The sequence below is a fragment of the Phlebotomus papatasi genome, chromosome 2 (assembly GCF_024763615.1).
Source record: "Phlebotomus papatasi isolate M1 chromosome 2, Ppap_2.1, whole genome shotgun sequence".
Taxonomy (NCBI): domain Eukaryota; kingdom Metazoa; phylum Arthropoda; class Insecta; order Diptera; family Psychodidae; genus Phlebotomus; species Phlebotomus papatasi.
In genome coordinates this window covers 80568403-80592911 of record NC_077223.1, presented here as the reverse complement: position 1 = coordinate 80592911, position 24509 = coordinate 80568403, and the positions used below count along the sequence as shown (strand labels likewise).

The 24509-nt window shown below is 34.2% G+C and overlaps 1 protein-coding gene across 1 annotated transcript in view; it reads left to right on the top strand.

Annotated features, from left to right (window-relative positions):
* Positions 1–24509, top strand: part of LOC129804614 (division abnormally delayed protein) — a 255512-nt gene that overhangs the window by 198541 nt on the left and 32462 nt on the right. Inside the window, exons 3-5 of the mRNA XM_055852103.1 lie at positions 2222–2345; positions 2493–2918; positions 2999–3185. Of these exons, the coding sequence (XP_055708078.1) occupies positions 2222–2345; positions 2493–2918; positions 2999–3185 (737 nt within the window). The remainder of the gene's footprint in view (positions 1–2221; positions 2346–2492; positions 2919–2998; positions 3186–24509) is intronic.

The following is a 24509-nucleotide window of genomic DNA, read 5'->3' as shown; positions in this document are numbered from 1 at the left end:
GGGAAGTGACATAAGCACTGAAAAATGCAACCAGTTTTAGCGCAAATTTTTCCCTGTTTTCGTACATATTCCACGAGATATCTCTAAAACTACGTAGTTTGCCAATTCGGGGTTTTCGGTTGCCCATTCTATATTAAATTGGCTTTTATTTTGTATTTGTATTATTTGATAATTCGTTTTACAATTACCGAAAACAGCTAATAAACTCAAAAGTTTTTTCGGCTCGCTAGAAACATATGGGAAACATAGGAAACGTCATACCCCTGAATACAACCCTAATTTCCATCTCACCCCTCCCCTTATCTTCCGAAAAAAATACGTATGACCTGTTTTCTTGTAATCACAAAAAATACGATTTTGGATGATAAAGGGCGGGATGGGGATGAAATAAGAGTCATATTAATAATTCTCTGGTTTACTTATTAGGTAGTCGTCTGAAGACTCTATGTCGATATTTTATTGCTCTTTTTGTAAAGCTTAGAGCCATAGTTATGGCATAAGAAAAACAACTATCAATCTCTTCTTTTATACACCAAAAATTTAATAGAAAATCTAGTTAATAAAGCTAATAATTGCATTAGAATTTTCAATAATTAAGTATTTACCGGAGCTTTTATAGAAAAAGTAAAAAAAAAAGAAATATTTATGACACCATTTCCTTATCTTAACCCTCTAACGGTGTTTTCTTTAATATGCGAAAAAAAGTTCTAAAACAATGTTTTCTAGAATAATTATGATCCAATAAAGTCGAAAAAACCATTTATTCTTCATAATCTTTTTTAGTTTAAGCGCTAGGTGAGAAAATATAACATTTTTTTGAATCTCGTTTTGCCTCTAAAATTTACATTTTTAATTTTTTCAAATTTTTTAAATAAAATATACAAAGTAGAATGACATATCTTTCAGTAAAAAATAAATTTATTTTAGTCAGATAACTTTAAATCGGTATTTTTATGGAAATTGGAAATGAGTTTTTTTGCACAAATATTTTTTGTTGCTTTTTCTCTGACCTGTCACACAAAACTGGTAATAGCAACAAAACGGAGTCAAAATGAGTTCAAACTTTCAAGAGATGTTTATAAGACTATTGCCAAGGACACTATAGCACTTTTAATTTTAAATAAATAAAACCTTTATTGTCGCTGTAAATGTGATTTTTGTGAAGACCGTCTGGAGACGGTCTTACCCGTTATAGAGAGTTAACATCGTGGGTGGATTTCAATATTATCACATGGAGAGTAGTTTATACTGAAGATATTTACTAATTATAAAAACATTCATTACAATCATTCTTTTATCTCCAACTTTTGCCCAAATAATACGACTTTTTTGGGCCATATTGTGTAGAATTTATGGGATAATTAAATATAATATTCGACTATCATTTTAAATTTATCAATAATCTAATACAAACATAACAAAATACCCCATTCTAATTGATTTTTTTCGGACTCCGATAGAGTCAACAGGCCTGGAAATAATTAGTTGACTCTATCGAGGTCCCACTGTAAAACAGAACATTGAAGTGATTCACGTATCAATCACCGTAAGACTTAACATAGGATAGAGAAAAACAATGTTATTAAGTTTAGGTGAAGTCATATAATTTTAGGAAATTAGAGAAAATCGAGAAAATATATTTAAAGCATTCAATTCTTAAACATTATGCAGATTTAGTCAAATAAAATATATCAATCCTGCAATGTTTTCTGATAGGATAGAGCTTAAAAGCCCTCAAAGTTTTAACCAACCATAGAAGTCGATGTGACTGAAATAATTTATGGAATTAAATATATTATTGCATGTGGATAGAGCTTTAAAAAGAATAAAAAAAGAAGTCAGACAGAAGTCAATTCCGTCTTTTTAAGTTTCGATCTCTTTACAACTTTAATTATCGTCTATCATTTCGATGGACAATTTAAATTGACGACAAACTTTTCTGTGAAATTTTCATTTGGTATTCTTGGTGACCTCCCATCCTGAAAAGCTGAAGTTCTTTTTTTTCCTAGCGAAAAGGACAAAGTTGTGTCATATAAATGCGCTTAATTAGTTCTTATAACGTAAGGGACTTACGTGGGAGTTTGAATTTGTAGTAGGAATTGTTTTTGAATGTTTGAAATAACAAAGGAGAATTTTAATGCAATTCCAGGGAGTGTGATAAAATTTATCTTACGTGAATAATGTGATTCTCCATCTCAATGTCTGTTTCACGTTTTTCCAGAAAATGTAATTCAATTGTCACTTCAGTCAGAGAACAAGACATTGAATTTATTCAACCAAGTTTACCGGCGGATGTCACCTTTTTCGCGACAGCCAATTTCAGACTTGTACCAGAGTATTCGAAGGTAAGTCACTTGCTGACATATCAAAAGAAGGGTGCCCTTTTTCAATAATCCTACATCTAAAGAAGTATAGTCACATTTTTAATTAAACTGCAAATAAGTTTGAATCCCTGCCGCGATTTAAGATTTCTATTTAATATCCTTTTGCAGTCACATATCACCAAATTCTTACACAGACAATCTCGATATTGAGAATGTTGTCACAAATTTCTTCGTGAGTTTGTTTCCTGTTGCATATCATCATGTTGTTCATGCTGAGAGTGATACGCACAGTAGTGATTTTCATGTTGACTACAAAAATTGTCTAATGCACACATTTGAGGATATCCAACCATTTGGAGATATTCCACGAATAGTGGCCAGGAGTTTGCAGCAAAGTGTAGGAGCTGCTACGGTCTTTGTGCGAGCCCTCGATCGAGGAGCAGATGTTTTGGCCAGTACAGAAGAGTTAGATTCTGAATATTTGACACATAAGTGTAAGATGCACCTCCTCAAGATGAGCTACTGTCCCGAGTGCAGAGGCATGATCAAGGGACGGGTGAAAAGTTGCTACAGTTACTGTAGCAATGTAATGAGGTGAGTTTAGTATGTTTGCTTGACACCTTCTTTGGCCATAATTAGTGACTTTCGCCACTTTTGCGTGCTTCCACTTGCAGAGGTTGTCTCACACAGTACGTGGGAAGTTTAGATAGTCCCTGGACCAGTTTTGCTGAGTCCATGGAGCGCCTACTGGGGCTGGTGCGCTCAAAGGAGGGAATTGAGACTGTCATCAAGACACTGGAGGTTAAACTCTCAGAAGCCATCATGTATGCCATGCAAAACGGTCCAGAGTTGGAGAAGAAGGTAAGTCAACTATATTTCTTCATATCTTAACCAAGGCCTCAATTCTAAAATCAAGATAGAGACCAAGATCAAGGAGATGTTCAAATATAGAAGAAATACGCCCCTCAAGCGTGTAATTGAAAAAAAAAACTTAAAGATACCTCTTAAAAAGGGTTCCGGTCAAAATCCCGAAAGCCAGAATTCCGAAAGCCAAAATCCCGAACGCCAAAATCTCGAAAGCCACAATCCCGAATGGGCCAAAATCCCGAAAGCCGAAATCCCAAATTCTTAAAAGTGTCATAGCTACTTCCGCGATTGCACCCGCGCTTGCTGGAGGCAAAGGGAAATCTTCTGTGTCTTGGGAAATTATTCTATACATTTTCTCCTCCATATAATTTCGTCCCTTTCACGATTTTTAAAATTCGGGATTTTGGCTGCCACCCCTTTAAAACATACACCGGTTCTCTTCAAAATTATTTTTAAGTATTTAAAAGTTTTAAAAGTCCTTGCAACCAACTTAAAAATAGAAAAAATAGGAGTGTGTCGTTTTTTTCAGACTATGGGAGGTTTACTGAACAAGAAAAGTTCATTGAGAAAACAATATTAAAAATTTAGTTAGTTTAAAAAAAAAAGATAATATTTCTTTGAAAAAATATTTGATATCTTTTTTTTCTTGAATTCATATTTATAAATTCTATTGATCAACATCTAGATTTAAGGCGCCGTTATATTTTATAGTTTTTATGAAGTTCCTATTTATTTAGTTTAAAAAATATTTAATTTACGAACATTACAGTTTGTTAATACATGAAGATGATGATCAAACACAAATATGAGATTTAGAAAAGAAAAAATCTAATGACCGTTATTTACTTACTTAGTTAACTCTTTCGTCTCCTTTGGGACTCTGGGTACCCATGGAAGAAATAATTTTTTTAGACTATTTAGAATGGATAAAACTTCCGATTCTTGTGGATGATCACAAATTATAAGGATGTCCAAATCTAGGATATTTTTTACAGGATCCTAATTAACTCCTGAGCTAAGATATTTTTGGTCAAAAATCGTGAATTTTCGATTTTCTGCTTCATTGCAGATATTGTGACTTTTTTGATATTTCTAGACCAGAATAAGAAAAACCTCTCGGGGCCAATAAGTATGATAACTAACAATTACAGATTACATAAATTCGAAAAAGAATTTTTCTTAAATTTTCAAAAAACTTCTTCAAACTTTATGGGTACTCTCGTCTTTAAAAATCTAGAGGTCAAATGTAAGATTATCCCGCCAATGCCCGCCGACGGTTAACTCTTTCGCGTCCCACTTTTATTCAGCAGATGAATTCATGCAAAATTGAGTTTTTCCTAATGCTTTATGATCAAATATAATAGTTCAGAGAGGAAAAAAATTTTCCATTGCGTGAAAACTCGGAAAAACCCCGGGTCATATATGACCCTGTTGTCCTCAAGGGAAGTGTATTTACCATTTTCAAAATCTATATCACGGGCTTTTTAAGAGTTTTTTTTGCTTGAAGTTACTAATTTGGCCAAAACCATGGCAAACTGGATTGTCTTGATGAACACTGTACTCCTGGTGTTCAAGGAATCTTCCTGGTAATCCCTTCAACAGTCACTGTCACAATATTTTGAGTGGTATTTGGCAAAAATAAACTTATCAACATATTTATTCACACACAATACAATTGCACAATATGAGACGCTTGCAGAATACTCTAAAATATTGCAAAATATGTTATAATTCATCTGATATAAGATGAAATGTCCAGGAGCACAATGTCCCACCTGCATTTCACAAAGAAAAACAATGTCCCAACTACATTTCGCTGCAGGTTTGGGACGAAAACAGTGTTACCCTTGAGGACTATAGGGTCATATATGACCCGGAAAATTCTACACGCTTTTTTGGAAAATTGAGAGTAATTTATTATATCAAAATATGCAATATACAATCTTTGGATATTCTATTTTGTGTTTCTAAAGAACTTTTTGCTGAAAAAAATAAATTAATATAAAAAATTTTGCAAAAGAAAAGTCATTTCACAAAGTTCGAAATTCGTGATTTTTGATCTCAAATATTTTCTTTTCCTGAATATCTGGAGTCTTGAGAAAATTAGCCAAGAATCTTACATCCTTCTATTATGATGTCGTGCACAAACCGATAGATTTCAATTAATGTAAATAGTCAAAAGAAATTGTTTTTTCCCCGGGTCATATATGACCCTAATGACGCGAAAGAGTTAACTCAAGAACCGTCGCCGTTAATAAAATGGTGTCCTAGTCCACGCCGTCGCTCTATCACAGACTAGTTCGTCCTTGTTTCCTCGAAGCATTGAGTCTGCCACTAAAGACTTTCCAGGCTGGGTCGTCCTCATCCTTGCGAACCTGACGACCAGCCCAATGGAGCCCTATTGAAGCGTATTTGCTTGATGATAGTTATCTCTCGGTAGCGCTCATACACCTCATGGGTGTAAAGACTCCGGGATCTTCCCTCTTCACATAATAGACCAAAAATCCGTCGTAGAATCCTCCTCTCAAACGTGGTTAAGAGTTCGCAATTCTGTATAATAGCCGTTAGTGCTTATGAAAAAGCTTTTAAGTTCAAAGCCCTGGTGAGAGCTAGTAAGGCCCCATTAATTCTACGAGTGTATCTCAGGAGTAGTTTGCAAATGTGCCATTGCATTGTTTTAATCAAGGCTAATAAGTAACATGTCTTTTAAATATAATACTTAAGAGTTTTTCGGACTAAAACCATCGCCTATTAAATCAAAGACCTTTGTAGCTTCAGTTAAAGTTCAAAGTATGCTTGGATAAAATATTTAGTTGATCGACGGAAGAACGATTCTAAATAAAAAAAACTTCCTTCAGAAAGTTCTTTTTGCAATAACATTCTTAGAACATAAGGACTTGATCTTTGTTTTATAAGCCATATCTTGACTTCAAATAAATTAATTTTACCTGAAACGAAATTCTTGATTCTTAAAATTTGCTTGCATTTCGTCTCCTCAAAATGAAACTGTCCTAAGAGCATTTAATTTGTATCAGCTTTTATTGCTAATGACGCATCATGAAGCGTCGTTTGCTACGATTGCAGATACAAAGAAAATGCAGTTAGAACAGTTTCATATTGAGGAGACGGTTTAGTATATTAGAAACCTTCATAAATTAGGTTAAACCTCTAGTTTGAAAATCATAGGTCTAAGGGAAAACGCCGCTACCTTCGGACAACTCAATTTTTTTGTATTCATAATACGGGCCTTAAGCGTAGCCACATGTCATAACTTCTCTCATTTCTAATCGACTAAAATTAATTGAATAATTTTGGCTCAGGGTTGGATTATTAAAGACAAATAATTTATCCATTAGATTTTGAAATTCCAAAAAATTGGCTGCCATTAGGATTATGATACCTTCGGAAACTGGGCTAAATCTCTAGTCTGAAGACCGCTTAAACCTTAGGTCTGAAGCCAGCATTAGAGTAAGATGGGGTAATTCGGAATCATGTCTATTTTGGAATTTTGAGATTTTCCCAGTCTGTTTCAGACGGTCAAAGAGAAAAAGAAAACCACGAAGAAGTAAAAGACTTTACATTCAGGAATATTCTTCGTTGTTCTTTTTTTCTTTTTGCCATCAAAAACTGTTAGGAAATCTCAAAGTTCCAAATTAGACATGACTCTAAATTACGCCATACCCTACTGATCAAAGATCCCCATATTCGTGCTAATGTATGATGAAAAGAATAATTTTAAAAAGAATTCTGTAAGATCGAACAATTAAACAAATTTTAAAGCATTCTGTAAGAAACATCAGTATTTATTTTAAATTTTTTTGTGCTGTAGGATTAGATACTCTATCAATAAATACTAACTTTAGTGCATTTAGATTAGATGTTCCATTCAAACCTTTCATGTGATTTAAGTGGGGATCTTCTCAATGAAATCCCAATGAAATTTATTGTCCTTTCCATAGTTTGTCTGTGAACAAAACATCAATGAAATTCTGGGAAATACCTCCGTAGATTATGGTTGAAGATTTGGGCATTTTATGGACTTGTTGAAATCGATTAGAGAAAAAAAGAGAATAGAGGAATCGGATATTACAAGAATCTCTGATATTTCGGTATAAAATAGGCAATCGAACGAAATGCCGTAATGAAGTCATAAATTTTAATTATAGAGTTTTAGTCAGAGTTATATGGAAAAAATTGCATTGAATGTTTCTGTCATTACTAAAGTCAAATTGTTTGTTTTAAATTTGCTTACTGGCAAAGTAATAACATGGCAGAAGGAAAACATAAGCTTAACATGAGTGAAATATGAATTTGATTTTAAGAAAACGGTATGATAAAGTGTATTATATTTGACTTAATTGCTATGGTACTTTTTAATAGATATGTTTTGTTTGTTTGTGGATTGCGAGAAGACGAGTAAGGCTTATCTCTGTTCCCGCTACATATTTTTCCATTTCTGAATTTATATGAATTTAAATCCTGCCTGACAAATATGTATATAAGTTATATATGAACAATATAAACATCATAAGGGACGAGATAGTAGATATGAGAATGGGAAATGTAACAATTTTATTTTCTTACATTTATACAGCAGTCATACTTATAATGCAAAAAAAGGGAAGAGGAAGTAATGGGGATGGTTTAGAGTAGGAAATATTTCATATTTTGTATTTATTTACATTTTGGAGACGAAAAATATTCCGAGTTTTTTTCCCCATTGGGAAATACTTTCTCAATTTAAATATTATCTCGTGCTGGCAATATGACGGAATAAGGAAGAATATCTTCATTCCAATTGCAAAATTGAAGTTGAGGAAAAAAAATCTCTTTTTCGGAGTGTCATGTTGAAAGGTCGTATGAGAGTAGAGAGGTTAAAATGAAGAAAATTGAATCAGAAGCGATTTCTAAATCGTTCTCGACATTGGAGAATACATTTTTATGTACATGTTTCCCATAATATAAAACACTTAAGACAGTCACGTACAACTTCAATTGGGATTATATTGAGGAGAGTTGAGGAATACTGGGCTGAAAAAGAGATATAAGAAGAAGATGGGAGAAAGAAAAGATGCAGAATGAAGAGACGACAAAAGTGAGGAAGAAATGCCAGAGAATCGTCCCGTACCCTTGAGAAATGAATGGGATCTTCTTATGTACATTCCAGCCGTTTCATTCTTAACCATCTGACTCACCTTTTTTCCTATACCTTGACTCACCACTTTTCTTGTGTTCTGCTTCTGCCGCCTAAAACACCTTCTTTTATCCATCCAGCTCATCAATGATGGAAGTTTCTATATTTTCATAAACTTCTCAAAATCAAATGAAAATTCTTTTCCAAATCCCTCAGAATATCACAATTTAGCCAATACAAAAAAAACAAAAACAAAAAGAGAGACTTAAATTTATGAGAAATAACCCAAACCCAATGAATATAATTGATGTTTGAAGGTGTATTTTGTGTGTGGCTCAATGGTTTTCTTGTTATTGTTTCTTCCTTCTTTTACCATTTACTCGTGGATGTTGAGGAAACAACAAAAAAAAGAGCAAAAGAACAGATAAATTTGTAACAAAATTCCAATTCATGCTTTTGCCTCAGGGTCGGTATTTCAATATCTAAGTCCTCGCCTTGTCTGTGGGTGGCTGTACGAATTTAGGGTCAGGACAATATGAATTTATTGAGAAAAAGCAGCAGAAAATATTTGCCTAATATTTAGACTAGGGTAAATTAAGCTAATTCCAAACCTGTTCCAAATGGAAACTTTTCGCTACTCCAAATGGAAACATTATTTTTTTTCCATGATAAATACAGTATTAAATTTTTATTTATATATTTTCTATACCTAAGTTTTCATTATTTAGTTAATTTTGCTCTAAATAAAGCGAAAATCCATTCATATTCACAAATATTAATTTATAAATATCTCAGAAAAATTAAAAGTGTAGGGAAGGTTTTGCACCTTCGTAATGTTGCAGCTTCGTAAAAGTTGATTTTTTTCCAAGTTACTAAATGAATTACATCCATGGACATATAATCCAAAAGCTAATCCTACATCTCACATTTCCTGACAAACTTGGAAGCCTAGGCCTTTTTTCCTGGGTCTAAAAGGCAAAAATAAAAAATAGGCCTAAAATCGTAATTCTGATGTGTAATATTTTATGCATTTTTGCACACTGCAAATGTCTTTTCGAAAAAGCAACTATTCCAAGTTATAGATGATTTATTAGGGTTAATATTTACCGTGAAAATCTTTTGCTTGAAGGGGGTCGCTTTTGTGGGTGGAAGAAAATTCATAAAATTTACCACCCTTGCAGCTCAGGAAAATTGAATTTTGCAGCTTCGTAAAAACATCAGTCAAAATTACTGACCACCGAATTTTAGAATTCCTCACTGTTTTGGGTCACACTGTCCACGCCGCTCGGGATATTTGACTCATCAGAGATTCCACTGAATAAATTCACAAGAAAATTTGGGATAATAAACAATTTTCACTGAAATCTCGAAGGAAAACACGCACTTCCCCATCAAAATGAGACTTCATCAGATGTTTTTATTTTGCTTCTGTCAAATCAAACATTAAGCCTGAATCTGCTTATAGTAGGTGTGATTCTTTCATTGCCACTTCGATGTATTTTGAGTATTTCTCATTCAATTTTCCTTGTTTTAAAGTGGAACTTCCCACATTTCGTTTTAAAGTGGTGGCTGGTTATTTTTGAAATCAGTTACGTCCGAGATATGTTCTGTAAGACCAATTGGAGGTGTTAGAGAAAATCCGAGGATTACAATAGGTGTGATTATGAGAGAATCATACCTAATCAAGCTCTTAACTGACTGTCAGAACGTAGGGAAAAAATGGTTTTCCGAGTGTCAAAAAACATGTGCTAGAAAAATAGCTTAAAATTGATTTTTAATGCGTGGTACCTCCTACAAATGGTGAAAACAAGTAGATGAAAGCTCTATTTAAGTAGTGATGCCCAAATTTTTGTGTCCGGTGTAATGTTTTCGAGAAAAATGAGGCCTACAGGGGTGGAAAAAAGTGGTACGAAGCTGAGTTAACCAGGGCACATTCGTAAAAAGTGTCGCTACATTTTTATTTTCCTGTAGAAGAAAATCCAAGAACTTCCAGGAATTTTGTGAAGCAGAATTATGAACCCAATAAGTAAGAGATTTTTTTGATATAGTGATATAATTGATTCGGTGTGTGTGGCATTCAGTAAACAATCTTAAATCTTGGACTCCTTTTTTAATATGAACCTTCAAAACCTTCCCTACGTTTTCACCATAGAAAAACACAATAAAGTGATTGTTGTTTATTCGTTTTGTTTAACATTTATGTCATATTTTAGGCTAATTTTAGTCAAATTAAGTGGTAAATCTTTATTGTTAACGGTACGTGAAGTTTTCAAATGAAATAATAACCTATTTCGTGAACATAAAGGGGTTTTCTGAAGTGTCTGGAAATGCTTCAATTGGAAATATCAGAAATATGATTTTTTTTTTAGAGATTGTCTTATTGTTTTAGATGGGAAAGGAGAAAAGACTAGGATTAAGAACAAATACTACACTCAAGAGCAACTGAACAGGGTTTTGGAAGCTTTTCGTCGCGGTTTCTCACTTGCACGGTTTGTCTCCAATTAGAAAATTTCTCTTTTCTCCATTTGGATTAATTTTTTTCCAATACAAGCATTTTGCACTCGTGTATTTTTCTTGTATTTAAGAAGTTTCCATATTATATTAAAGAATTTTCACTAAGCAGTAACATTCTAGAAGACTTAAGGAGCAATTTTATGTAATTTTCTTCAGAAAAATATTAACTTAATATGATGAATCTTCTGTCAAAGTTAAAGCTTCTGGAAATGGTTTTGAATTAGGACATTTACCCTATTGGAAACCAAAAGTGAAATTTATCTGTATAACATATTAAAAAATTAACGATTCAACTTTAATTTAAACAAACTTCACACAGCGAACACAGTTAGCTGAAAAACGCAGCGTTATCAGCATATTTTTGCCGATAGATTCAGCTAAAAGATGCTGACCGATTATTATAAAAAGTGTTAACCAAATATATGGAAATAGCACTGCCTCGCGAATTTCGTTTTGAAGTTTCATTTAGCTGCAGAAGAACTGTAATATTAGGAAGGGTTGAAGGAGTTCTTTTTCCAGGGCAACTGGAACGATCTTCTTTATGTCTTAAATATGTGTTATTTCTAGAAAACCAACCTTCTTCTTCTTTCATTTTATTTTATTCTCGAAGTCAAACACGTTTTGCAGAAGGAACATATGAATTTTAGCGATGGAAAGGGTACCTTTTGTCTGCATAAATTGCACCAGATGATAAAACACCATTTCGATTAGTTTTCACATGAATTCACTTGGGGAGTGAACGAAAGAAGTGGATGGGATGCATATGAAACTTGCACATTTCTACACTCTTCTCACCCAACTTATACAGGTGAAGAGTGTCTCAAGGTGCACGCAAACATTCCACAGACTCTGGATCCCACCCAGAGGATGGTGAGGAAAAAGTGTGGCCACCCTGATGGTGAATCCAGACACAGCGACGTATGAGAAAATCCCAAGAAGTTCGTTTGGAGCGAAAGATGTTCCCAAAAAGAAAACTGAAAGAAGATGATTCTTTTTTTCCGTCTTGCGACAGAATAAAATTGTTTAATCGTCTAATTAATAAATTGTCATAAATAGGAAACTTTCATTTAATGGACAATAAATCCCATGAACATCTCATCTTTAGTCATCTTGATGTCGGAACTGAGAATATTGGACAAAAGGAATGAAACATAAATGTCCAGGGATGGGAGCTAACAAAGCGCCACGGGAGATCGGACCCATTCATCCCAAAAAACAACCCAAGTCCTAATCCAAAGTAGATATTTTCTTACAAGAAAACACTTCTTTTACCTCCTTTTCATCATCTTTGTTTGAGAATGAAACGCTCCGGAGGATTTTGTAGTGACAGAATTAAATTCAATGTAATTATTTACTCATGGGGGCAGAGTAAAAGGCTCAGGAGAAAGTAGGAGAAGCAAAATAAATCCCACATCCTCTTATAAACTACTTTTTTTCTTGCATTTCACCAGCATCTTTATATCCTTCTTTTTTTCTCGTAATTCTATGAGAAAGGAAGCACTTGGGCAACACTTATAATTCATCTATCATTCTTACTTAATCACTATCTCAAGTTGAAAGAGATACAGTCTTCTATAAAATGTAGCACTAAACTAAAAGCATTATCAGTTTAATGTTACTGCACATCACAAATGTCCATTAAACTGTCTCAGTTTGCAATTTATTTCGGAAATAATCATAAAATTACTACAAACTTCAAGCTAAGATCTTCCATTATCTCACAAATACCAAAAAGCTAAAAAAAACAGTTTTTTAAACTTAATTTTGTCAATTTTTTTTCAATCTTATTCACTGTGCTATAACTGTTTTTAAACTTAAAACCGATAACAGTAAAAAATATTAATTAGTTCACTAAAAAATAAATGTGATTAGCTAATAATTAAAATTGCTCGGTGAAAATTAAATTTAGTATATCAAATATTCAACGGCTAATAAAATTTAATTTGATTTAGTAAAAATATAAACGATTACAAAAGGGTGGCAAAGCGTCCGAGGCTTTGCGAGCCTTATATTCATTTTCGCAATTTTTTCTGGTGAATATAAAATTATTGTCGAATTAAATTTGTCTTTAAATCACCACAACACCATCTTGAAGTTGAAAAATTGTTCAAGAAGAGGGTTTCAAAAAAATCATTAATCTTTTAATAAATTTATTGACCAAATCGGATGAAAATTAGGCTTTTGACCTTTAATAATTCAAGATGCCGATTTTTCCGGTGATAGGTGTCTAAGGACGAAATGTTCAGCTGGACTACCTCCATAACATATCCAAAAATGAAGGAAATCGTCAGGGCCATTTTTTTTTAATTAGAAAAACCTCATTTTTTGCCTATTTTTGGGGGATAGGGAACGCATGAAGGGGGAGGGGGTAAAAACAAAAAAATTACTTTCGAGATAATGTCATTCGAGGAGGGGTCACCGAAGACCGGAAGTTGATATCTCTTACCGTTTGAATTTTATATGGATCAAAAGACTGAAAAGGTGCGAAAAACAGTATTTTTAAAATAAAGCTATAACCATTACTTTTCCGATCCATCACCGATTATGACCGATGCAGTCGGGTTCAGAATTAAAAGGTCTTTCAAAAAAAAAATTCAAATTTGTCCAAATCCGTAAAAAATTAGGCCCTCCAGGCTGGTTGACCTTTTACCTTGAATAACTCAAGATGGCGATTTTTCCGGTGATAGGTGTCCAAGGATGAAATATTCAGCTAGACTGCCTCCAAAATATACCCAAAAATGAACGAAATCGCCAGGGCCAATTTTTTGCAAAGTTGAAAAAACATGTTTTTGGAGGGGATAAAAGGGGTGGGGGGTAATTTTGGTAAGTTAGTTCGATAGAGAATGTTGACTTGTGGGGGGGGGGGGGTCACCGAAGACCGGAAGTCAATATCTCAAAATCCTTATTTAAGTACTTAATAAGTACTTATTAAGTACTTTTTCATGCACTTGGACAAAGTTATTGTTTAAATTCATACACAAAAAACAATAGCTTCAATTACAGAATTGCTCTAGCCCCTTAACTTGTGTAAGCCGGATAGCTGCTAATTGTCCTATTCAAAATGAACACCAAACAAGTGTAAATATGGTAAAATATTTTGCAGCCCGTACACTAAATGAAATAATAATTTGATTTTCTGGCTTATTTCCGCCAAAATTCCGCGAAATTAGCTACTGAATTTTTAATTTTGCGTTTCATTGCATTCATCAACAAGTGTCATCAATGATAGGTAAATACACAGATTATACAGGGCTTTGTAATACGTATGTTCAGTATGGTTTATTTAAAGTTCGCTTATTTTGGAAAACTCGTAATCTTTCAATTTTTCAAAATGACACAAATTCGAATTGACATATATAATTTCGGATTACAGTAGAGCAAAGGTGTGCAAGAACCGTTGAAGCCGAATAAACGTCAAAAAAAATTTGCTCAGGTAGCGTTTTAACCATTGACGAACAAGCTTTTTTGACGTTTTTTCGGTTTCAAACGGTTCTTGCACACCTCTGCAGTAGAGTCTCGCTATAGGCCATATTTGGTTCCAGATTGGACACTTGGGTCGCACTATAGTCCATGTCATTTTTTAAAATTATCAATGACTTTTAGTATTGAAATTGATCGACGGCTTCCACTTTCTTTGCGATTGTGGTACTTGTCTTCGCTCTCTTCATTATGGATCACAATTATCACAACTACTCAATAAAGTTTGCCAAAAACATTAAAATAATTGTGACAACATTGCATGTCGTGTACTAAAAAACATAACCTAACTTAAAATTGTTCAGTGTTTTGAAATCAATGGTCAATAAATTGTGGACTATAGAGTGATGATGGTCTATAGCGGGGCTCTACTGTAGTTAAATTCTAAATTTATTTCAAAATCTTTCCGCTTGTTCTTACATCCGTACAGAAAAATGTCAAATTTTTTGTCAATGTTAAATTAATGGTTGTCAAACAAACCGTTAAAAATTCACTCATGTCCTGATAGAAAATTTATAAAATTCCTCCAATAACTTGAGGCGTAATCAACAACGATGAATAGGGCGATAACCAGGGTGAGTGGTGAGTCTAATTTAAATACAACCTCCGTATCTCAATTTGGGTGCTGTAAGGGAATTCCGATGTGGTGTAGCGATAAGAACCCAGCACTGAAGATTCCGATAAGCCGCAACTCTGAACCATTAAAGCGCGTGAAAATAAAACATTGAAAAAGATATATGATTGATTGGGCATCCAAAACGGGTTCTTTGTTCTTTGATTTTTCTCAAAGACCGAAATAACAACAATAAAAAATCCCTGGCCTTTTCCAAAGCTGTGATTTGACCGCGTTAAATCGTGTGTGATCTCAATTGAGTCAGAAAGTATGAAAGAAATGAATCTTTCGCGAGATGATTCCACTATAGTGAAATGTCTCAATGGGAATCACTTGGGCGGGAATATTATTGTATTTTGCTGGAGAGAAGAGCAAAAAAAAAAAGGAATCCCGCGTGCAAACCCACAAATTTGGGATGGAGAAACAACAGTTTGGAACATGAGGACCGGCAAAAAAAGCTCCTCGAGAATGAAGAAATGGTACTAGAGAGATTATTTGATTGAATTGTAGATAATTGAGTCTAATTTATTTCCTCCTTAACTAACGATGTTAAATACATATTTCTTTTGCTCGTTTTATTTACGGTCGTTCTCAGAGTTGGTATTTCTCTCAATGACTCTATTAAGGTGCTTCTTTGGCTAACTTTCTTTTATTTTGTACCCATATGGAGTCCTGTAGAAAAATTCCCTGATATTGTAATGGTAGCAGAAAAGATTATTTTTACCGTTGGTGATACAATATAAATTGTTTATTAAGATACAGTGTATAATTTAGAGTTCAAAACATAATTTTCAATCTCTTTAAAATTGGTAATATGAATTCAAATTGTAAGCATATCCTCTGGGCGTCCGCCGTCGTCTTAGTTTCGAAGTCCCTTACGCTTCTGCAATTATTCCAACGAATTTTCTACAGTTTCTCAACGATTTTTTGTTTTTGGCATCGTACAACCTTTAAAAATAAAAAAAAATAAAATTTTTAATAAAAAAATGAAATGGCCGGTATTACAAGCTGTCCGAAATATGGCACAGTTCCTTTATTCCTTTCTAAATAGAACCACATTCAAAGCGAAATTAATTGGCACGGCAGTTAAAATATTTGAAAAATTAGAATTCTAAAATCAGACGTTTTCTTAAATTCTTTGAGTTTCTGAATCGTATAAGGTAAGTGTGCCAAATTCCGGCCCGCTTGCAATTCCGGCCACCTTTTTTCTTCCTCGAATTTCCATGGATTTTTTAGTTTTTACATACTCTAGAGATTATACAATGCAAAAGAATAACAAAAAATGTAGCTTCGACAAACGAGATGACGTGAAAAAGACATTGAAAGAATTCCCTAAGGGCAAAAAACTATGAGAATAAAGGTGGCCGAAATAGGGCACCAAAGCTATGTCTACATTTTTATTCATTTTAAAATATATTAAGAATGATTTTAGAGTAAAATAAAGACGATAAACGGGTTACAAGGTTCCAAGCAACATTCCTTAAGAAGAAGGAATAAAAAAATCAATTTTTATTAAAAATATTACATTTCAAACTTGAGACTTTGGCGCTTGCATGCAACTATGCCGAAATTTGGCACACTTACCCTAACCACGTTCAAAGCGAAATTAATTGGCACGGCACTTAAAATCTTCGAAAAATTAGAATTCTAAAATCAGACGGTTTCTTAAATTCTTTGAGTTTCTGAATCGTATAATAAGGTTTAGAGTTTAACAAATTAATTATATAAGGTAAAGTACCCTCAAGTCGACCGGTTCATCTATTCGATCGGTATAGTTATTTATATTCAATTTATTTATATTTGCTCTAATATTTGACCTATGATCTAACATTAACAAGTCAATTATTCCATAAATAAATACGAATCAGTGACAATTCAAACATTGACCACCGGTCGAGTCGAGGAACCGGTCGACTTGAGGACACTTTACCTTAGGAAATTGATTTTTTAATGCTGTTTTATCCAAAATTTTGGCATACCTGATTTAGAAATAGATGAGAATATGTTGTTCTAACATAAAAATCACAGGTATTTCAATTCGAAAAGCATTTATTCCTGAATTTCCTAGATATACGGACTTCTTTGAAGCTGAATTTCAAAGAAGCAACAGATGCGAAAGACAATGGGACCTCTATATAATTTTTTTTTATATGTTCTCCTGTGTCTTTTTGCTTCCAAAAATTTTTTGGGCACAAGAAGAAAATTATTAGAAGAAAATAAATCTTGACAAGAGCAGGTGCTCTTAAGGACCACATGAATGAGTCATTTTTTTCAAACATGCAAACTAAATGCAAGAAGGCTCAATTTATTTTATTAGCTATTCAATTGTAAAGTTATGATGAAAGCTTCATCGTGGGAATTTCTCTATTTGATCCATTTGCAGTTGGTCTGCAATTGTAATGATTCTTTTGTTATAGAACCTACATAGTAAGTTGAGGCGTAAGACACAAAAGGAGAAGAGTTGTAATTATGATGTGTTGCGGCCTGATTTCTTCCTATTCTTTCACTGTTTTTTTTTATACCCTCTGCTAAACAATATTCTTCAGAATTTTTGTGAAAGAAGTGTGAGTGGAGGAGAAAGAAGCAGATGATGTTAAGAAATCCGTCTGAATATTTTGAAGCGATGATGAAATTCACCTCCGCTTGGAGATTGATGAATGACTTCACATGGTGTTGGACTATTGGGTTTTCGATGGAATTTATGCTGTGTCACTTAGAATTTTTATTTTGTTCTCTTTTTTTTCACCAACATCACTGAACCATCTTTTTTGGCCGATGATCTTAAAGCTACAGTATTTGATGCTGGAGGTGAAGTAAGAAAAAAAAAGTTAAAAGAATTCAGAATTCCTTTTTGATTTCTCTCCCCTTATTGTTGAGTAGCCTCTTTTTTTTCATCATCCTCACAATTTATAATTTTTTAATAATAAGCGCTGCCGCTCCAAAAGAAATCAATACAAGATTCACTCGTGTCGGAAAAATGATAAATGATGAACTGAGGTGTCAGTTGCATGCAATCTTTTCATCCACTGCGGAAGATTCTTTCTTCTGGTTAACACATTGCGTGGGATTACTCAAAAGTAGAGGAGGAAAAAGCTTACAGAACTTCCTCATGACACTCAGGATGATGGTCTCTGTGTTGAAGCTTCAAGAGAAATTAGTGAATTAGAGTGAACGTTTTGTGCTCAGTTTGGTATCAGTTGCAGGAAAATCACGATGATTAATGGGCAATTCAAAAGTTCAAAAAAATTAGTACATGTGCTAAAAAGTGCTCTTGACAAACCAAGTGTAAACTATTAATTAAACAATGTCACTTATTACACCTAATCCAAGATCGTACTATTCATTTTGTAAATGACAGATTATTATTATTTTAGGATAAAGGGGCATGACATACTAAATTTAAATATCCTGTACTAATTTTTAGGAATTACCAGGAGAATCTAGACCCCTCTTTCGTGCAATGAAAATCAATGACAAATGCCTCTGTTGACTAGAGATAATTTTGTCAAAAATGGCATCTTTTTTCCTATTTTTTTTTTTTAATAGACTACCCTGAGCTTTTTATATCAAGCTTAATGTCATTCCCTTTAAAAAGTATTTTATGAAGCGGTGCAGAAGCTTGAAAACAGTTATTAAGCTTTATATAATTTCCCTAAAATTCCTAGTTAGAAAATTCATCAATTTGGTACATTTTATTTCCTGAAGTTAAGTAGGAAGAGCAGGAGCTTGTTTAGACGTTATAGCGTAGGGGAGACTGGGGCAAAAAGTCACAAATCGGAAATTTCAAAATTCAATATCTTCCAAGATAAATAAGATAGCGGCTTAAAATTTTTACCACAAATAGCTTCCATAAACCTTCTTCGACGTTGTATGTTTCTTCGAATTCGAACAAGGGATTTAGAAAATAAAAAATATCAAAATTTTTGGCCCTATTTTTGAAATATTTTCCATGATGAATATATCAATTATTACCTACTTATTATTCAAAATTTATGCACTGATGAATATTTTCTAAATAATTTGGATTCTTTGAATACGAAGCCGCTATCTATTTTAGAATTTTACAAAGATTCGTATCTCCAGAAATCCTTTTATTAAAAATGTCGACTTGGGGTAAAAAGTAACAAAACGTATGGGGCAAAAAGTAATAAAAACCGAAGCAATTTCTGACGTCTCACGGCGAAAAGAAACGTCATTGTCATGTGTCGCCGCTTGTTGTTTGCATTGGTTAAACGATTTGCAGTCTTTTGTGTGTTTTTTTTTCCAAAATAGCTTGAGAAGTGTTTTTATCGTTCAGATGGTTCAGATAGAGAAAACGGTGTTTTACAAAGGCGTAGAGGAATAAATTTCCTATGAAAATATGTTATCTAATTTTTTTTTAATTTACGGAATCCCGTAATGAAGCGAATCAAAATATGATAATACCCAATGTCTGATACTATTTGCCCCAGCATTTTTGAGAATGGTCACAAAATTACCTTTTAGAAAACGGCTCGATAAATGTATTTTCTTACAAAATAGAGGAAAATTACTTTCACAAAGTTGTAGAGCGGTAAATTTCCTTTAAAACTGCGCTAATTAGAAATTTCTGGGGCTTTCGAGTAGTTTGTAAAAAAAAATAAAATATCCGTTTTCTGACTTTTTGCCCCAGTCTCTCCTACTGATTTGTTTTCCTACGTACCCGTAGATACGGGTGACTTTGTCCTTTGTGGATTATTTTGACCCCCTATTCGTAAGCTTCTCTATAATTCTAATATTTAAGAATTGTCCTCATCGATTTGACATGGTAGATCGGATTGGTAAAGACCATCCTTAAGTTCTAGAATTAAAGAAAGCTTGCGAACAGAAGGGGGGTCAAAGTCACTCACAGAGGGCAAAGTCGTCCGCATCTACGGTAATTTATCTTGGAAGGAATATTTACATTTATATAAATGACAACGAACGAGAAAATTCCAAAATGCCGAAGTGTTATCATTTATTAATGCAGTGACTTTTACATTAAAAACAACATTTTAAAAGTTAAAAAGTTTAGTACATGCTTGTACTAAAATATTACAGTTAAAAATTTGTAATATTTGTGGGAAAACTTGTTTATGTAAAAACTTACGGTATTCGAAATGTTCAAACTAATGTGTAATACTAATTTTTGCTTCTAGTATGCAAGTCAACTAAAAAATCGAATTGTGTAAACGATTGCTAAATCAGGGATAATATTTTATAACAGAAAGAAAATGAATATTGCACCCATTCTGCTGCTATTCTGTTTATATTAGATTCAAAGGAACACCTCTTCGACAGGGAAGCCCTATTGACACTTTTGTTAAAATGTTAAAATTTATTTAATACATACATCTAACAAAATATAAGTAATATGACGTTTTTTCATTAATCTGCGTTTTTCGATAAGGATAAGGGTTCGAATTTCGTATTTCAATAGGTGTTACGTCAATAGGTGTTCTTTTCACCCTATAATGTAAGAGCTTCGTAATATATTCTTGCATTTCTACTCATATTTTAACATATTTAAGAGCATAGAGTCATCTAAATAATCAAACCAAATGAAAATCATTCTATAGAAATATGAGTAAAATTGTATATTGATTTTCCTCCAACACCTTCAGGAAAAGTTTGCAGAAGTTCTATTGTGAATCATTTATTTGAGTTTTACCAAAAGATATTGAATGGATATCAATCTCAAATGGTATACGTTTATCGAGAGATTTCCACCTCAAATGGGGTCAAAGAGACCTCAGAGAGATATGCTTTTCTCATCCGGAATCTCTTCCTGATATTTGGTCTGCTAAAATATTAAATGTTGAACAATTGAGAGGGAAAAATTTATGTTCTGACGTCAATCATTGGAATAGATAGAAGGAAATCTTGATGAGGAATCTTTCATGTGTTTGACATTTTATGTGTATATTTTGGATATAGGACATTATTGTGCTATTTGGAGCATAAAAATTGGTTTCTATTCCTCTCGAACCACTTCTTTATGTTTTCCGTACAATGAGAAGAATTCCCAATGCCTTGACTTGTAATAAAAGTAATACAAGAATAGTGTTACGATCTAAATTGTTGCATCTTCTTCTGCTTTGGTATTTCTGTGTAAGGATTGAAGTTTCGCGAAAAAAAAGGAAGGCAGAAAGAGGCTAATCTCCATGATGAGTGCAAAATGCTTTCGATTTGCTTCCTAACGAGATTCACGATGCAACCACATGCTTTTTCTGATTTATTTTTGCAATATATGTACCGGAGGAGAGAGAAAAATATTCGACACTGGTGAATCGTGTGATCCAAATTCTCGAATTTCTGAATTCTAAAATGCATTATGAGAGTGAATTGGCTGAAGGGGGATGCGCTGAGACGATGATTTCATTCATTGGAATGCACATATATTATAGTGGTACGGCAAGAGATCATCGCCAATGGTTTTATGGTTTGGCGAATATCTCTTTCTGCACACTGCACAATCTACATTTTTATTCCACAGTGTCCCATTCTTTAGCTTGTTGATTCCCCTGAGATTGTATGTGAAAAATGTTGAATTGGACGTGAGTGTTTGTGCAGATTCCCTCTCATTCGGGCCTTTTTGGTCCCAGGGCCTCATCTTCTTTTCGCCGATTATTCAGATTTTTTTCTTGCTGGCGTATGGCAATTTAAAAGAGTCTCTTTTTGGTCAAATCGAAAAAAGATCTACCACAGAGATACACTCTGAAGATACTGTTGAAAATATCGGTGTTAAATCCATCCATTGCTAATGTATTGAAGTTAGCCTTATGACTTAACAACTAATAAGTGTAACACCAGGTAGTTTGACTACTGAAATTAGATTTCAGTTTGGACTCTTTATGCATCCCCTTTTTCGGTTATCCCTTACGGGTCTTGTGTATTGAGCCAGCCAGTCCTTCGGGTAAATTCCATTAGGCAAGCCGGCTTTAATTTTGGTAGGGGAAAGTGCTCTCCCTTCGAACGTTCATGCCTTCGAATAAGGTAAATTTATTTTGCTTTTCGTAAGAGATTTACACTAAATTATCGCGGAATTTTCAACAATTGATGATAAGCCAAATAATACTTAATAGAAATGTGTAAGTCTCTTAGGAAACCTAAAAGAAAATTCACATTATTCGAAAGCATGAACGTTCGAAGGGAGAGTACTTTCCCCTAGATCATTCCAGTTCAGTACCACTTTTCCAAGTAGCGCTCGTCTGGTGTTGTAAGGCGGGGACAGTCACGTACATAAGGTAGGACCGTTTCCTCAGCGTCGTTACAACCTCTACAGGTTGTGTTACACTCTACACGCAGTCTGTTGAGGTATTTGTTTTAACAGTGTCCGATAAGAAGATCAGCAAACTGCCGCGCTTTCCAGCGGTTACTGGTTACACCGTCCTTTTGCTGTCCACAAGTGGCATGACCTGGAAATCTGACAGTTGCCAGTAGCCGCCCAGACCGCTTGGTGTTATGCAAGTAAGTCCTCTTTCTGATGGTTTTCTTCATTTGAGAAGACACTCCCACAGCAGATTCGGGACCGATGAATTCGGTCTTCGCTCTTACCGCCGCGAGGCGATCGACCGCTTCATTACTCTCAATATACCACAATGTCCTGGGCAGGGGCATGACATTTCTCGTGTTTCCCATATGTTTCTAGCATGCCAAAAAACTTTCGAGTTTATTAGCTGTTTTCTGTCATTGTAGAATGAATTAGCAAAAAATACTAATAAAAAATGAAAGTCAATTTAATAACGTAGAGGCAACCGAAAACCCCAAATTGGCAATCTACGTAGTTTTGAAGATATCTCGTGAAATGTGCACGAAAGCAGGAAAAAATGTACTCTAAAACAGGTCAATTTTTTTTAGAGCTAATGTCACCCCCCTGGTCCTGGGTATGAATTCTGAGATGGTGAGTTTTTCACTTGAGAAATTCACGACTTTGAGATGACCTTTAGTAAGCATTTTGTCAAGCTTTCGTAAAAACTTTCATGTGAATTTTTAGATGCTGTAAGTGTTTCACGTGACACTTTTTGTGGCAGCTTCACTAAACGCTTATAGGAAACGATCTAAAAACCGTGAGTTTCTCACGTGAAAAACTGACGCATCTCAGAATTCATACCCTGGCATCCAATGTAGACCGCTCTCACGGGTTCTAACGTTTTCCGGCACGCGGACACTAGCGAAGGACGGGAGTTGTTTCCTGATATGGAAAGTAAAGCAGCTCTGCTGTCACAGAATATGTTTATTTTCCTGTTAGAAACGTCAGACACAATCGGGTTTCGAACCTCAATTAGGATTTCTGTGACGTCAGCCTGGAATACAGTAGTATACCGGCCGAGTAGCACAAACCCGCTAAGTCCGAGCTCCGGATAGTGATAACCGACCTCAGAGGTGCCCTCTACTTGTGAGCCTTCGATAAAGAGCGCCACCGTATCGGGTTCATTGATGTCCCCTTCCCGGTCTGTCCATCTCCACTCAGTTCTCGTGTGTAATATAGCATTTAGATTCTTTTGAGGGAGTGGAAATCTTCCCTCATTAGAAGGTCAGGGTGCCTTCTTACCAATGCATCCGCATGATTGTAACATGTCCCACTGGGTAGTACCCGACCTTCTAAGTTCTTGCTGAACCCACTTTTAGTAGGGGAGACTGGGGCAAAAAGTCACAAAACGAATATTTTATTTTTTTACAAGCTACTCGAGTGCTTCAAAAAATTCTAATTAGCGCAATTTTATAGGAAATTTACCGCTCTACAACTTTGTGAAAGTAATTTTCCTCTATTTTGTAAGGAAATACTTTTATCGAGCCAATTTCTAAAAGGTAATTTTGTGACTATTCTCAAAAATGCTGGGGCAAATAGTACCAGACATTGGGTATTATCATATTTTGATTCGCTTCATTACAGGCTTCCGTAAATTTGAAAAAAATACCTAGAGGACATATTTTCATAGAAAATTTATTCATCTACACCTTTGTAAAACACCGTTTTCTCTGTGAGAAAAGTGAGAAAACGAGAAAAGCGCTTTTCAAGCTATTTTAGAAAAAAAAACACACACACAAAAGACTGCAAATCGTTTGACCAATGCAAACAACAAGAGGCGAGGCATTGTAATAACGTTTCTTTTCGCCGTGAGACATCTGAAATTGCTTCGCTTTTTTTACTATTTTCTCTATACCTTTTGTCACTTTTTACCCCAAGTGGCCATTTTTAATAAGAGAATTACTGGAGAAAAGAACTTTTGTGAAATTCTAAAATAGATAGCGGATTCGTATTCAAAAAATCCAAATTATTTAGAAAATATTCACCAGTGCATCAATTTTGGAAAATGGGTAGGCCAAATTTATATTTGTTGTAAGGAAAATATTTCAAAAATAGGGCTAAAAATTTCAATATTTTTTATTTTCTAAATTCCTTGTTCGAATTCTAAGAAACTTACGACATTGAAGAAGGTCTATGGAGGCTATCTATAGAAAAAAATTGAGCCGCTATCTTTTTTACCTTGGAAGATATTGAATTTTGAATTTTTCGATTTGTGACTTTTTGCCCCAGTCTCCCTTATGGCCTCTACACACTAGAGAAAAATATGTCCAT